General features: G+C 53.3%; 3 protein-coding genes across 3 annotated transcripts; 1 reads left to right on the forward strand and 2 right to left on the reverse strand.

Moving 5' to 3' along the window:
* Positions 1 to 3,504: 3,504 nt before the first annotated feature.
* Positions 3,505 to 5,679, forward strand: SCH9 (Serine/threonine-protein kinase; the record flags this gene model as incomplete). Its single annotated transcript, XM_053187509.2, has 2 exons — positions 3,505 to 4,181; positions 4,236 to 5,679. 2 exons carry the CDS (start codon positions 3,505 to 3,507, stop codon positions 5,677 to 5,679), a joined length of 2,121 nt encoding a protein of 706 aa, XP_053055013.2.
* Positions 5,680 to 8,020: 2,341 nt separating this feature from the next.
* ATP14 (ATP synthase F0 subcomplex subunit H atp14) lies at positions 8,021 to 8,905 on the reverse strand (the record flags this gene model as incomplete). Its single annotated transcript, XM_053187508.1, has 3 exons — positions 8,021 to 8,292; positions 8,654 to 8,738; positions 8,879 to 8,905. The coding sequence occupies 3 exons, from the start codon at positions 8,903 to 8,905 to the stop codon at positions 8,021 to 8,023; spliced, it is 384 nt and encodes a 127-aa protein (XP_053055012.1).
* Positions 8,906 to 10,165: 1,260 nt separating this feature from the next.
* N0V96_002450 (uncharacterized protein) lies at positions 10,166 to 11,583 on the reverse strand (the record flags this gene model as incomplete). The annotated part of the gene is made up of 3 exons (XM_053187507.1): positions 10,166 to 10,540; positions 10,652 to 11,493; positions 11,544 to 11,583. The coding sequence occupies 3 exons, from the start codon at positions 11,581 to 11,583 to the stop codon at positions 10,166 to 10,168; spliced, it is 1,257 nt and encodes a 418-aa protein (XP_053055011.1).
* Positions 11,584 to 14,909: the final 3,326 nt, after the last annotated feature.

The following is a 14,909-nucleotide window of genomic DNA, read 5'->3' on the forward strand; positions in this document are numbered from 1 at the left end:
TGCGAACCTTACGCTGTCGCTGCCGACCCACTTTCATACCTCACGATACCCAAGGCACCCAAGGTACCTACCTACCTACACCAACCTTACCTTACAAGAGTACCGTCCAGTGATCCGTACCCAACGGGAGACAAGACACCTCACTGCTCGCAGCCGCTCTGACCTCCTGTGTCCCATCCGGCCTGGTATTGAACCTTTCCTTTTTTACCCCTCCACTGGTGACTGACGGGAAGTGCGCATCTCAGTTCAGCTTGCACGGCGTACCTATTCGCCTCCACAGCTGGCCAGTCGGCGCTGTGTACTCGACAGTGGATGCCAACCTGGAAAGGTACCTACAAAAAAGAAGGACGGCAAAAAAGGCAGCAAGCGACAAACGTCGAGTCTCAACTGGACCCAGTCACGCCTTCCCCTCTCGTGGCTCCTGTCCGCCCCCTCCCTACCGCCTCCACCCTCCCGCCTCCACTCCCACGCACACAACCTGAAGGGAACCCGATCTCATAGCGTGGTCCGGCTCTCTCTCTCACTCCATCCCACTCTCACACTCTCTCAACTTCTCAACCCCCTCCAGCGAGAGAGAGCGAGAAAAAAAAAATCAAGTCTCCAATTTCACCTCCGAAAAATCACATCACCCGCAACCGAAACCGCAACCGCAACAGCAGCCGCATCTTACTCGCCGCCGTTCCCTCTCACAAACCAAACTCACAACTCTCACACCGTATTCTCACTCACTCACTCACACACACACACACACTCACACACACTCGCACACTCGCACGCACACGCCTGCGCGAGACCTCACCCCCAACTGCCGCCCATCTCTCGCGCCCACCAATCCCTCGGCATCGCGGTGATATCACGGGCCTGTTTTGACGTCAACCAAGAATTCAGGCCTCTGCCTCGACTAGGCCTTCACCTTCACTGTCCGTCACACAAACACGCCAGCCAGCAACCATGTCCGGCTCCGAGGGTGCACATGCAAACACAAACACGGGCGGCTTCGACCTGTTGAAGCGCGCGACACAGGCCATGATGATGTCAGGCTCGACCTCTAGGTATGTGCAATTTTTCGTTATGCCTCTCTGCCCTGCTACCTTTTGCTCCTATTCGGACCCCTTTTTGCACCCATTCCATATTTCATATTACCTCTCTCTCTACCTGCCTATGCAGCAAACCCCGTTTCTGGTACCTTTGACTCCTGCACCGGCCAGTTGGTTGAACTGCTTCACCGCGTGTTCGGTCAAAGCTGTGGCGCTAGCTTGCTTGCTTGCTCACTCTGTTCGGCTTGCGTTGTGACGCCTTTCCTCTTCGCTTGATATCTGTTCCTTTATTTCCCTCTACACTTGGGACTTCACCCCGGCCTGCCTGTCTCTCGCCTGGTTGCTTCTTCAAAGCTGGAGTTGCGTAACCATGGAAAGTACCGTTACCTGTCTTTGTCACTCGCTAGATAGGCTTGGTGGGCGTTCGAGACCCTATCTCCTCATATGTCATCGACGCTTTTCATTACCTGTCACCACCCCGTCACATTACCTTGTTGTTCCCATAGTTACCCCCGATCTTCCCCGCGGCGCACATTGGACCCTGGAAGGAGCCTCTCTTCTTGAAGGTTGCCCGTTCCATGCGGCATGTCATCGTCGGACATAGACACATACTACCCAAAAGCGTGGCGATGGAGGGGTGGCTGGCGAACGAGGGGCCTTTCCTGTCGCCTGTTCAGTCCTGCACCCGATGGGTTTGGTCAAGACGTTCCTCATTTGGCTAGTGCCAGAGACAACGGCCCTCTCAGCCTACCGCTGAGGGACCCCCAGACGATCCCGGACGAGTGTCCGAGGCTGCAAGCAACTGAGCCCATTCCCATTTCTCACCCTATCCTACGGTAGTCTAAGAGCTTGTTCGCTTGATTGCCCCCCCCACCGGCACACGTTCGCTGCGTGTAGGCGCCGGTGGCAGGCATACCTGAAGCTGACCTTTACTCCGTGGACCATGTCGTGGGTGAGGGTGATATACGACGCATCAATCCAAAGTCCTGTTACACCCCTCATCCAACACTCGCTTGCACATGCAAATCACCGCATACCCCTCGTCCCATCCCTTCCCCTACCCATGTCCACGTACCTACCTTACCTGAACCCTTCGTTCGGTCGCCAATGCGGCGACAAGACTAGAAGATGGCAAGTAGAGGTGTAGAGACGCGGGGGCCGCCATGGCCAGGACGCCAGAGCCAGTCCAAGAGCCAATGCTGCAAGAGGCTTATCAAAGTTGAGAAGCCTGACTCGTCCAACAATGGTCCAACAACCAAAGGAGGAGTAACCAGTCATTCTTGCTCTAGTCAAGTCAGCATTGAAGCTCTCCCTGCACCTCGCGTCGTCTGAATGGTTTTCCCCCTCTTTCCCTTCCCCTCCGCCCGCCCAGCGTCCTTGCCCCGCCATTGCATTTACTAAAAACCTCCGATCCAAGGCCTTGACTAGTGTTCGAGGACCTATGAAGACGGGGCGCCTTCGGAACAAAAAAGTCCACTTTTACTCATGTTTTCTATTTGACGGTTCTTCCCTTTTGGTCCTTTGCATCATCCCCCACCCCCCGAACTGCACTACCTACCTACCCGGCTAGCTATTGCGACGGCATCCTTGCTTCCACCCCCAAGCCCAAGAGAGGACGAAAAGAAGAGAGAGAAAAAAATTTACCCGTTCTTTTCCGTCAGAGGCACACACGGAGGGACGCACACAAGGCAGAACTCCTCCCTACTCCGCCTCGCTTCAATTCTTCGTCCTCACCCAAAGAACCCAAGTGTGGTCATGGTCTTGGCAGCCGTCATGAGCTAGCTCTTCACTCTAAATTTTGCCTCCGCTTTTCGCTGTGTTGCTCAGCGTGTCATCCCTCTGTTTCTGTTGTCCAACCCACGATTTCCCCTCCTCCGCGCAGTATCCGCCACAATTAACGATGAATCTCACTGTTAACCACCCCAGCAGGACTCCCGCGGCCGCACCTGACGAAGATGGCGCGGATCAGATCGGCTTTGATACGCCCCGCTCCGGGGTGGCGACCCCTCAACCCGACCTCCATGACAAACGCCTGCCGGGCATTATGAGCTACTTCGGCCAGGTTCGTACAGATTCTTCTCACAATTCTGTATCTGCCCCTGTCGCGTCGGATCGCAATCGAGGACAATCGCTTCCTGGTCCCTCAACGAAACAAGTCGAGACGGACGGGAAGGCTTCTCAGGTCAGCTCAGTGGATGCTGTGCCCGGTGGCGATCCTGAACCAACATCCCCATCACTCCCCCACCCCGAAGAGCGGCCATCATCACCACACACTTCATCCATGGCACTGGTTCAGACACATCAGTACCCGACACCGCCGATATCCAGACGGTCGTCGGCGGGACTTTTGAAAAGAAGTCTGTCACTGCGATATGGAGAATCACGGTCCGCGGCATCCTCATCTGCGCGACCGAAGCTCCAAAGAGGCGTCACAGATTACCCGCAAAAATGCCATAGTCTCACCCTCATGTCCCAACCTTCAAGCATCGTCACAACTTCAGTTGTGCATGCTCATCACATCTCAAATCCCAGTCTTCACAAGCCCATCACACCAACATCCCCCATTGCTTTCCACGTTGGTTCAGCGCAAAAAGCCGCTTCCCTTCACAGCTCTTCGTCAGTTGATCAGCTCAAGAAGCTAACACAGTTTGCGGGATTCAAGAGCGGTCCACCAACTCCTACAAGGGCGCTTTCAGCGGCGCAGCCCTCCCAGGCTGAGGAGAGGTCAACCTCCAAGAGAAGCAGCAACGAAACTGTCCCCCCTAGCGGCGTTCAGACACCCATCCGGCGCGGTACCACCGGTGCTCAAGTTCCCGCTGCTCGCGGCAAACTCACGATCAAGATTGTTGAGGCCAAGGGCTTGCGGCGTGCCAAGGACCCCTATGTCGTAGCCGTTTTCCAGAGAAGCGAGCTCATCTCAGGAGGCCCGCGTTCCGTCGAAGAGGAGGATGACGTGAACCTTCCGGCGCCCTCCTTTGGAGGCATTCCGATTCAAAGACAAGGCAGCGACTCAGGCCGCCCGGTCATGTCTATTCCTATGCGCAGCCGCCAGAGCAGCAATACCAGCATTTCCGATTACAACACATTCCGCAACCGTTCCCGCCGATCCTTCACCAGTCCAAAGTGGGACGCCGAGGCGGAATTGTAAGTTGACGCACTGATTGAAGCCCTTGGGTTCTTGGCTGACTTTTTCGGCAGTGATGTTGTTGATTCAAACATGCTGGTCGATATTTCCGTCTATGACCACACCGACAAGGGAGAAGATTTTTTGGGTCAAGTCGATTTCCAGGCCAACAGAGATTCCAGCAGCCCGGTACGTGGCTGGTTCCAGCTCAAGGGCCATGCCGACACGATGGCGGAGAACGCTCCTACAGGAGAGATTTACGTGGAAGCCGTCTACCAGCGAACGGAGAGAAAGCACTTTGGTCCGGAAGACTTCCAGATTCTTAAGTTGATCGGCAAAGGTACCTTTGGACAAGTTTACCAGGTCCGGAAGAAGGATACCGAACGTATCTACGCCATGAAGGTCTTGTCCAAGAAGGTCATCGTTCAGAAGAAGGAAGTCGCTCATACCGTTGGTGAGCGCAATATCCTGGTCCGGACAGCCATGTCCGACTCGCCCTTCATCGTGGGCCTCAAGTTCTCCTTCCAGACACCATCAGACCTCTACTTGGTTACTGATTACATGTCTGGCGGTGAGCTATTCTGGCATCTCCAGAAAGAAGGACGGTTCGATGAGCGTAGAGCCAAGTTCTATATCGCAGAGCTTATCTTGGCCATCCAGCACCTCCACAACAACGACATTGTTTATCGTGACTTGAAGCCAGAGAACATTCTGCTCGACGCAAATGGTCACATTGCCCTTTGTGACTTTGGCCTGTCAAAGGCCAATTTGACAAAGAACGATACCACCAACACATTCTGTGGCACAACCGAGTACCTCGCTCCCGAAGTTCTCCTTGACGAGTCAGGATACACCAAGATGGTGGATTTCTGGTCTCTGGGAGTTCTAGTCTTCGAGATGTGCTGCGGTTGGAGCCCCTTCTATGCGGAGGATACCCAACAGATGTACAAGAACATCGCCTTTGGCAAGGTCAGATTTCCTCGGGACACCTTGTCACAGGAGGGTCGCAACTTCGTGAAGGGCCTGCTCAACAGAAACCCCAAGCACAGACTTGGTGCGACGGACGACGCGGAGGAGTTGAAGCGCCACCCATTCTTTGCCGACATTGACTGGGACATCCTGGCAAAGAAGCTCATCACACCTCCCTTCAAGCCCAAGTTGACCTCTGCCACAGATGTGTCGTACTTTGACCCCGAGTTCACCAACGCGCTCGATAACAACGGCTCGCTTAATGAACGGGCGGCTGCTTTGTCCAAGGGATTCGCTACATCGACGCCCCTTTCACCCTCTGTGCAGGCCAACTTCCAGGGCTTCACCTTTGTGGACGAGAGCGCTCTCGACGATCACATGAGAGATAAGGGTCGCTATGATGACGAAGAGATGCGTGATTCTCACAACCAGGACGATGACTGGGATGACCTGGAGGATATGAACCAGAGAGGCAATCGCATGAGCGGCATTGTGCGCACAACCACCAACGAAGAGCAGATGATTGGTGGTGGTCACTTTGACGTTTAATGACTTTGTGCATTCTGGTTTTTTTTTCCTAGGTACTTCTGGGTCATTTGTTTTTTGGGTTCTATTTGAGGACAAAGAAAAGTTCCATCACACACAGCCTTTTCTCTCTTGCAGAAGCAAAACACGGTCATCATTATTACGAAGTCAAAAAACGAACATTTCATGGATTTCAGTGCATAAGGGCGGTCAAACCTTGCATGTGATCATTGGGCCCGGCGGGTGTAATCGGTACATGGCGTTTTTGGGCTAAAGCGATGAACATTCGGATTCCTGATCGGCCCCTCAGAATGCTGCTTTTCAAGCTAATCAAAGAGCTTTACACACGACACAATCAATAACTACAACAACGACAGTAGGCCTTGATCATAAGGCTCTGCATACGGCTCGCCGATGCTGATGATCTCTATGCCTTTATCTGGGTGATATGGATGCTCTGTATCTTTATGAGTCGCTGCCATAGGAAGCATTCGCACATCAGCCATGAGGCTGATACACAAGCATCGCTGCATTTGGGAGGATATTTTCATGGAAAGGAGTGGTACCCAAGGGAATACGATATACTGCAATTTTGCGGCAGACGTTAAGCGTTTGAGGCAATCTGGTGGGCCATGGTCTGTGGGAGAAGGGTTCCTGATGGATGCCTAGATATCCAACAAGCAAATCCCCCCTTCCGGCCATCAAAGAGCCATGCAGTATATCGGGTGAAGAGGGTGGTGGACAGTACCAATGAAGAAAGGAAGAGGGGCTGTCAACGGAAAGAAGTGAGAGAGGAAAGCGATTAGCTCTACACAAAGCCGTCTGTAATACTGCTTAATTAGCTTTAGCTACATTTAAAAACAAAAACAAAAAACAAAAAACAAAAAGGACACTAGGTTCTCTTGACGTATCTTTCCAAAGGTGATGTTTGGTAGTGACTTGACCGGAATTCTATGGAGTTGGATTCATCAAGAAAACGAGGTTCGTCGTTAATGTAGAGGCATCGTAACATCACTTACTGCCTTTATTAGTATTCGCTTTTCATACTTCTTGAAGTATACTCTTCCAAGGAACGAAGATGTAACAAAATTTAGAATAACAATTAGAATTAAGAGGGACTACGCAGATCCACCATCACCACCACCAAAGCGTAGGACATTTCAGAGGCTCATTTTTTGGCGGGACCTAGAGCCGCCAGGGACACACACACACACACGACATGCTCGACCAAGGAAACAGATCCTAAAGATTATCCAGACAAGAAACTCTCATGAGACACCGAGGACTGAGGGCATGGTGTATGAAGACCGTTATCGAGTACCCGATCAGCGGACCAGAAAGCAATCAGACAAAACTGTCCCCGCGATAAGGAATGATTTGGTGAGAAGCCAATGGAAGGCGATGAGATGTCGACGAGGTAAAAAAGAAAGACAAGGAAAGGCAAGGTAGCGCAGGTGACGAGTAGTACATTATCCCATCACCGCTCGTCGACTTTGGAAAGGCCCGCCGCCCAGCATGATCGTTGTGGATCATAAATCATTTGTTGTCCTGGGAAACTACGCAAACCCAACCTGGATTGCATTGAAAACAAGACCCGTAGGCAGTAGCATCAATGACTCTTTTCCTTTCTGTCCAAGGAAACTTGGCAGACACAATGGGGGGGAGCTCTGTTCAGTTTTGTGTGCATTGAGGGGGATATCATTTACCGAGTATCAAAAGGAGTTCTGAGAAACAGAGCCTCTTTGTCTGACGGTTCTGTGTGGTGGTGGGTTCTATCCGGGAGATTCCGGGTTCCCCACGATGTCTTCGCTCAAGGCCCAGAGTCAGGTATGCCGTTGCGGTATACAACCTCCATTTTGGAAAACAGACGCAATAGGGTCGTATCGATCCATTTGGCATGGAAGCTGCCGGAGTATGTTGGTTGTTGGTCGAGGATGTCCAGGTAAAATCACACATATGACCGGCCTGTGCCACATACACACAAGAGAGACGGAGATAGTTGAAGCGCATGCGAATAGCATTCCTAGCCAGCGAGGTTTAGTTGGACAATATACACGGGATTACCACCTCCCAGCACACCTTTCCCCTCGTTTCTAGGGTCTCTCTCTCTCTCTCTCTCTTTCCCCCTTCTCTCCTTTCCTCTCAATCACAAAAACACGTTTCCCACTCCTTTTGGTCGGTTCGGAGCAAGCGGTCAAGGTTACAAACCCAGAAGCCAAGGTTGGAAAAGCACTTTTCCCTCCCATCACTTCAGGATTGATGGACGTTTTTATCTTTTCGGCGGGGGAATCCGGGACGGTGTAGTTCGTTTTGAAACTTTTTTGTTTTCTTTTCCAATAACGGTTTTGCACGTCGCCGAAGCGCTCTAGTGGTGAGGCTCCTCCTCGTCCTCCTCAATCATGAGCCAGTCGTGCTTGACGGGCTCGCCGTTGGCGGCAGCGGTGGCGTCCTGGCCCTCGACCTCGACAGCCATGCTCTCGTACTCCTTCAGGCTGGCGGCGAGGTCGGCCTCCTCGGGAGACTTGGGGGTGGCGGGGATGGAGAAGGTCTGGACCTGGCCCTGGGAGTCGGACTCCTTAATGGGGGTGGGCTTGTAGGCCTTGAGCTCCTTGAGGTAGAGCTCCTGGACGAAGTCGGCTGTATCGGGGATTGCAGGTTAGTGAAATGGGTTCGGAGCAAGAGTTTTTGGGGCGATGACGACGGCGACGGCATGGGAGGGGGGAAGAAAGAGGAGCGACGGGCGGATCGGAGACATGGAAGGGCATTAATCGGTGTAGGATGGTCGATGCGAATGTGATGGACGGCGAGTGTGTTCAAGTGGTTTGCGTGACCGATATCGTTATCCGACAGAAAGGCGCACTCCCCAGCTTCGGAGCTTGGCCTCCCTTTAGCCGCACCGGCAACCCGAAATGGCCAACGCTTCGCATCGAACGCAACCTCGCTCCTCCTCTTGGGGGGAGGGCAATTGAAATCGAAGACTGGAGAAATATTGACGAACCTCTGCGGGAGACGGTGGGAGCGATGAATCCCCTCATCTGGACGGCGCTGGGCCTCGCCAGCCGAGAGACAGCCGAAGCGGCGCGCTGTTTGGGCAAAAGTCGTCAGTTTTTTTCCTTGATTTCCGACCGACGGTCCGCGCGTCCGAACGGAGGCCGATGCCAACAGCGACAACACAACAACATCATCACGACAACGGAAAGAGAGAGAGGAGAGAGAGACGTACAGTGGCTCTGGACAATTGGACGAGCATCTTGATATGTGGGTGGTGGCTGGCTCAATTGGGGACACCGGGGGGATGGGGGAGGGAGGCGGACGACGGGTGGTTGAGGGTTTTGTACGGGATGGGACAGTAAAAAGCTGGAGTGAGCCGGTTCAGTTCTGGTTGGACGCAATGATTCCCAGCCGACCGCTGCGATTTGGATGCCTCAGGTCTCAGGCGTAGAACCTGCCTGCCTTTTGATGCCTTCCCCACTTTCCCACGTCTTTCCACCTCACGCATTGCTGCAGCGGGTCGGGGAAACAACAAGCGGAGGCGGGTGGACTGATATCACGTGAGGAAACGACCGATGACACTATACCGTCGCTGCCCATCTTCTTTCTGGCATAGATCTGGTCTGGAAGGTGACTGCTAGCTGGTGAGAGGTGGTCATTGGGAGTAATTAACAGCCAAGAAGGAACGGTTTCGTCAACTCCCCCATCCACCAAACCACCACCGCCGACATCATAGGCTGGCACTTAACGCCGGGCACACCAACCAGTACACCAAGAGAGTTCAAACTGCCACACTTTGTTCGGACCAAGCTTGGCCTAAGCTCCTTTGGCGATCCGGGCTAGCTCTCTCACAGCTGCAACAATCGCGCTTTTTGGTGCATGACCTCATACATCCATGTCTCTCATACTCCGTCATTTTCGTCACCATCAGAGTGTTTCTGTTGTTGCTCGCTGGGCTCGAAGTCGAGCTAGGTCACCACTTCCTCATGTACCTGGCTAAATACCTGTCGCGGCTGATTCATTTGACTTTGGTCCGAAAGAGAAGCGAAAGGCTGTTCAAGAAGCCTGTAGGTAGCAAGATCTCCCTTTATCAGTTTCGAGGATGACTTGTCTCATCATCGTTGCTCACCCTGTTATATTACCAGTGTCAGAACAGAGATGGAAAGACACAAGGATGCGTACAATAAGTCGAGGGCTCGTGTTTAAAATCTGCAAGGCTATTTATTCATCACACATGCAAGTACCGGTGGCTTAGATCAAGTGATCGTTATTGCAGAAGCTATCATTCAAAAAACACCTATCACTAATAACGCCACAAACTCCGTGCTCTACCCAAGTTGCCTTCTCTTTATACTGCGACCTTAGATCCTCCGTAGGCAGGGCAAGGTTGGTACCCTGCCACCTGTGGTATAACGATTACACAAAACAAATTACAGGCTAATGTCTGTATCCCATATGGTCTTTTCTGTATTCTTGCTGTTGTCCAGAACAAACCCTCGAGCCAAGCTAGGCCCGGCGCTTATTTCTTTTGGCGGTAGGGAATGCGTTGTTGGGAATCAGGAGACTCGTGGCTCTGCTCGCGCTTGACGGTACGCTTGGACTTGCGCATCTCGCCCCAAATAGCGGATCCAATCCACGCAACACCGAGAATAGCAGCAACCACGGAGTACGCAATGACATAGGCCCGAGATGAGCTAGCGAGCTCGAGACCGAGTCCACCGTTGATAATGCCGAGAACCATTACAATTCTGCCGAACCAGATGTGGACGTGGCTGATAACACCACGGGACTGGAACTTCTTGTAGTAGGCGTGGTGGGCGTATCCGAGGAACGGCTGCACGGCCAAGAGGGCAACAACTACGGTACCAAGGAGGGTATGGGTTTGCGCAAAGAGCTACGCGGTATCAGCACTGCGATCTTGGATGTCCGGATTTGGAGGGTCTTGGAAATAACCCGAGGGAGTACGGTCTCCCGGTTCACGAAAAAATGAAAAAAAGCAACTCACATAACCGTTGTCGCGAGCATAAGCGTAACCGGTGCCGAAGCCGGCCCACATGAGCAAGAAGGCAACCGACTGCCAAGCAGCGTGAGCCATCCACTTGCCTACCAAGGGCATGATGATGGCTCCGATGGGGTAAAGGGCAACGAATACGATCGTCATTATGATCCCATGGGCGAGGAGGACCTTGGATGAAACACCGCCGCCTCCATTAAATACAACACCGCTGCCGCCGCTGGTGGAGCCGCCATTCCCGCTGCCACTGCCGCTGCCGCTTCCGCTGCCGCTTCCATTGCCACTGTTTCCCGAATTAGTCGTAAAGGGGTTGCTGTCGGTCTGAACCGTCGCCTGGGTCAGGTCGAGGTTGAAGTTGGTGTGCTCGTCATGCTGCTGGATGCTCTGGCTGGTGCTGGCAGAGTTGATGGCGCTACCCGACTTCCAGGCAGCGACCCAGGAGCTGGAAGCCGAGTTCAAGGACATGGAACCACTGCTCCAGGACGCGCAGTTGGTGCAGCGGACGTTTGCGACCATGTTACCGTTCACGATGCCGGAGCCGCTGAGAAGCTCGAGAGTGGTGCTTGACGAGAGGGTAGGCATGTTGTGGCCACGCGCAGTGCGAGGGCTGATGGTGACGTTGCCGTTTCCGTCGGCGTACATCAAGAACATGTTGGCGTTGGACATGGACGAACCCGTGCCGAGGGAAATCCACTGGTAGCTGGTGGGGGCAGACATCTGGAAGTACATGTTGCCGCTGCCGGAGCTGGACGAAGCCGCCGGGACAGCAACGCGGAAGCAGACATCGGTATTCGGACAAGCCTGAATAGCGTCGGCGGAGGCTGTCGCCGCATCTTTGACACTGTTAGTACCGGTGGTCTGGAAGGGATGGCTCAAGACATACAGAGCGCAGCGGCGAGAGAGGAAGCTGCGAAGGCCTTCATCGTGTTCGGTGATAAGGCGTGTGTATCGTGATCGATTACTGTTGGTTACGTTAGTTCGCATCTATATAAGAACTATCATGGAGGCCTCAGAGGATCTTAAATCAAAGACAACGGGATGGAGTGGGGGCCGGGATGTAACGTACATACTAGGTGTGTGTTGTGATATGCAGGGAGGCTCCGGACTCAATATTGGAGTGACACGGCAGTTGGAGTCTGGATGGGGTGTAGAAGGGTGGGAGCTCCGGGGGTTCTTATGAAGATGTGACGGACGCGCGACGGCAATCCAGCTCCGTGGTAGTCGATGGCGGAGATGTGCAGTGCGGATGCCAGGTTCAAAGCGGCGAACAGAGAGGGGCCGGAGCTTTCACCGTGGCTTTGCTCCCTTTGCCAACCGTTTTGCTATGATTTGCGTTTATTGGCACTTGCTCTTCTTTCCCCACGTCGTTTTTCATGAGATCTTGGCGACATCTTCATACACTAGCACAAAGTCATCCCGTTTTTACTTCTCGAGTCTGTTCCGAGAGTCAGGCCCTGGCCCATGCCTTTCCATCTTTCACGCCCACCCACTCGTTGCTTGATCTCTGCTTGGGGGAGTGCGGGCAGTGGGAGACGACCTTCTCTGACAGGTCCAGCCACGCAGGGGATGACCCCTGGAGCACTTGTAACCGACGCATAAGTTGGCCGGCTGCAGGCTGTATCGGAACACTCTGCCATCAGGTATTATCGGTGATTTTTGTTGGAGGCGCTCTAGAGAAGGCTAAAGATCAGCATGTGTCTGGCGGCACATCTTGGCTAACACAGCCACGCAGATGAGGAGCTGCTGTCGGCTTGATAGTACAGCTAGTAGTTTGGTAGCTTCATGTCGTAGAGAAAGGTGGCCGGCCATGGGGGGAAACTGAGAGTTGGGCCCACGTCGACAGACCCGGTCGGTTCAACACGTTCCCCGGGCCAGTAAAGCCTAAAAAATGGGAAGATGGACTAATCAGGCACAGGCTCCCCTGGTCGTAAATTTGACTCCTTGCAGCGTGTCTTGGGCGTGGTCTAGTCTCTTCTAGGGTGTCAGACAGAATTGGAAAGGACGTGATTGGGCAAAGAGATGAGTCCAATGCCGAAGGGGAAGTCCTAGTCCTGGTCCGTCCGGGGCAGATGGAAGAGAGCATCTGGTTCCCATTGAGTCCTTGACCGAACGAACCTGCTGTGACACAGTGGCATGAATAGTTGACATCTACAAGGTAGCTAGTGACGAGTAGGCCAGAGAGAGTTCCGCCTGCTGGCCCAGTAAGGGAGTCGCAAACTTGTGTGAATAATCAGATGCCATCTAGAGCATGGCCGTCGAAGGGTCCGGGCCGGGACCATCCTGGCGGGAAGCACCAGAGTTCTACGCAGATGGGACTAGTGGGTTGGCAGGGTGTTTCTGCTGGTCTTTCTTAGGGCCGTGGGCAGCAGTTGTCCGGCACGAACTCTAACAAGATGAGAGAAGGGGGTAGGGGAGTACCTGTAGCCCTGGCAGACGAAGAGGGACTGCAAACGAAACGCCTGTTGTTGATGGCTCTCGATACCCTGCATATGCGCGTGCGTAGTTTGCTGAAAAGGCAACGACCATGCTGGGAAGTTGGGAAAAGAGCAAAGGTCGAGGTGGACAGACCAATGGATGTGCTTGGCGGGCTCAGCCTCCCGGAGGCAAAAAGATGCCGCGCGGGTGATTGAGGTGTCTGCTGCCATAAGCCTTGGTCAGAAACAGTGTTTCTTGGGATTGTCCGTATTACACAGTAGAGGGCAGAACTATCGGACATTGGAGCGTGAGAAAGCATACGCAAGCATGTCATGTTGTTTTTCTTGGCTTGGACTGTGGACGGCGAATTGAACCAGAGGAAAGACAAAAGATGTGGAACGGAGCACCGATCGCTAGGGTAAGCGCACCAAGCCGCGCCTTCGGGTTGCATCCATCGTCACCATGCGCCTTGTCCAATACAATGACAGCTGTTGGAAAGCGCATGATGCACTTGGTAGACCGTAGAGACAGCCCGAGATGCACCTGCATGTTGGCTGAGATGTTGTGTATGTACAGTTGTACACAGATAAGGTACCTTAGCATCTCATCTGTTGCAATGTACCCAGGTAGATACGTATTCGCAAACTTTCAAGTACCTAGCTACCTTTCATTAACGGCAGGACCATTCCAGGTCTTTGCTTCCATTCTCATGACGCCCACCTGCTAAGAAAATCCGGTGTATCAAGAGGGAAAGTGCCTAGAACCCGCAGCGAGACCTGTGCTCAGTCGGCACCCCTGAGGTACGCGGCGATTCGAGATTTGTGCTCATCTACAATCTCCCAACATCATGGCTGATCACTCTCACGACTCACAACATGCGCCTGTAGCATTCTCGCCAAGTATTTCCAGCAGGCTTGCCGACGATGTACGTTGTCGCCAAGGAAGGGGCTTATCTGACGGCAGCCGCAGCTTTCGGCATTTCCCAACATCCCCCTGCTCTTGCGTCTCAGCCCGATGCCTTCACTGTCACCGAAAGGATGGGCAATCCTATTTTCGTTCCCGCGAGGCCTCATCCTTGGAATGCTTCGAGATCCTATCGTCGGTCAAGGCCCACCTTCCGCTGGCCGAGGATTGCGACCTTTCCAATGCCCAAACACGTGTAAGTCAGTCTCTACTGAACCATGTGGGTGGGAGAGAGGCTCACGGACTGGTGAAGCCTGCACACCAGATTTAGGGAAGCAAAGGCGATCAAACCGTCCAACTAAGCATCCGCACACCCGTCCCGGTTTGCCAAATCTTGTCACACAGACGGCACCAGTGGCACAAGAAAGATCAGCACCGACGCAGGACGCGCAATGCTTCCATGTTTTGTTCCATTCTTGCCCACCGGAGACAGCGGACGGGCCGGAAGGATAGTAGATCGCCGACAGTGGTCGATATCATCAGTCTAGACCTTGCTGAATGCTACTCGGATGGCTGAAGCTACCAAGCTCTCTGCCAAACTCGGAAGGATTTGATCTTGAGCCTTGCGATCCGCCCGCTCTTGACGCCATGTCCAGAAGATGAAACTTTGCTACTGCAAGCTATGAGCTCACATCAATACAGTTCTGTCTATTCGTCTGACGTTGCGCAGGCATTTGCCTGTTCCTGCTGTTCCTTGGCTTAGGTAATGATGCCTTTCAATCCGAAATCTGCATTCCCAAGATGACTGTTGTCTACTTTGGACGATTGGAAGTCGTGTCATTCGAATGCGGCGCAGCCCTTCAGCATCTGCAACACGGACAAGTTGAGATACGGATACCGGCTGACTTGCAGGCCTGTTTGTGTCAAAGCT

The sequence above is a fragment of the Colletotrichum fioriniae genome, assembly GCF_027942845.1.
Source record: "Colletotrichum fioriniae strain IMI 355084 chromosome Unknown scaffold_2, whole genome shotgun sequence".
NCBI lineage: Eukaryota > Fungi > Ascomycota > Sordariomycetes > Glomerellales > Glomerellaceae > Colletotrichum > Colletotrichum fioriniae.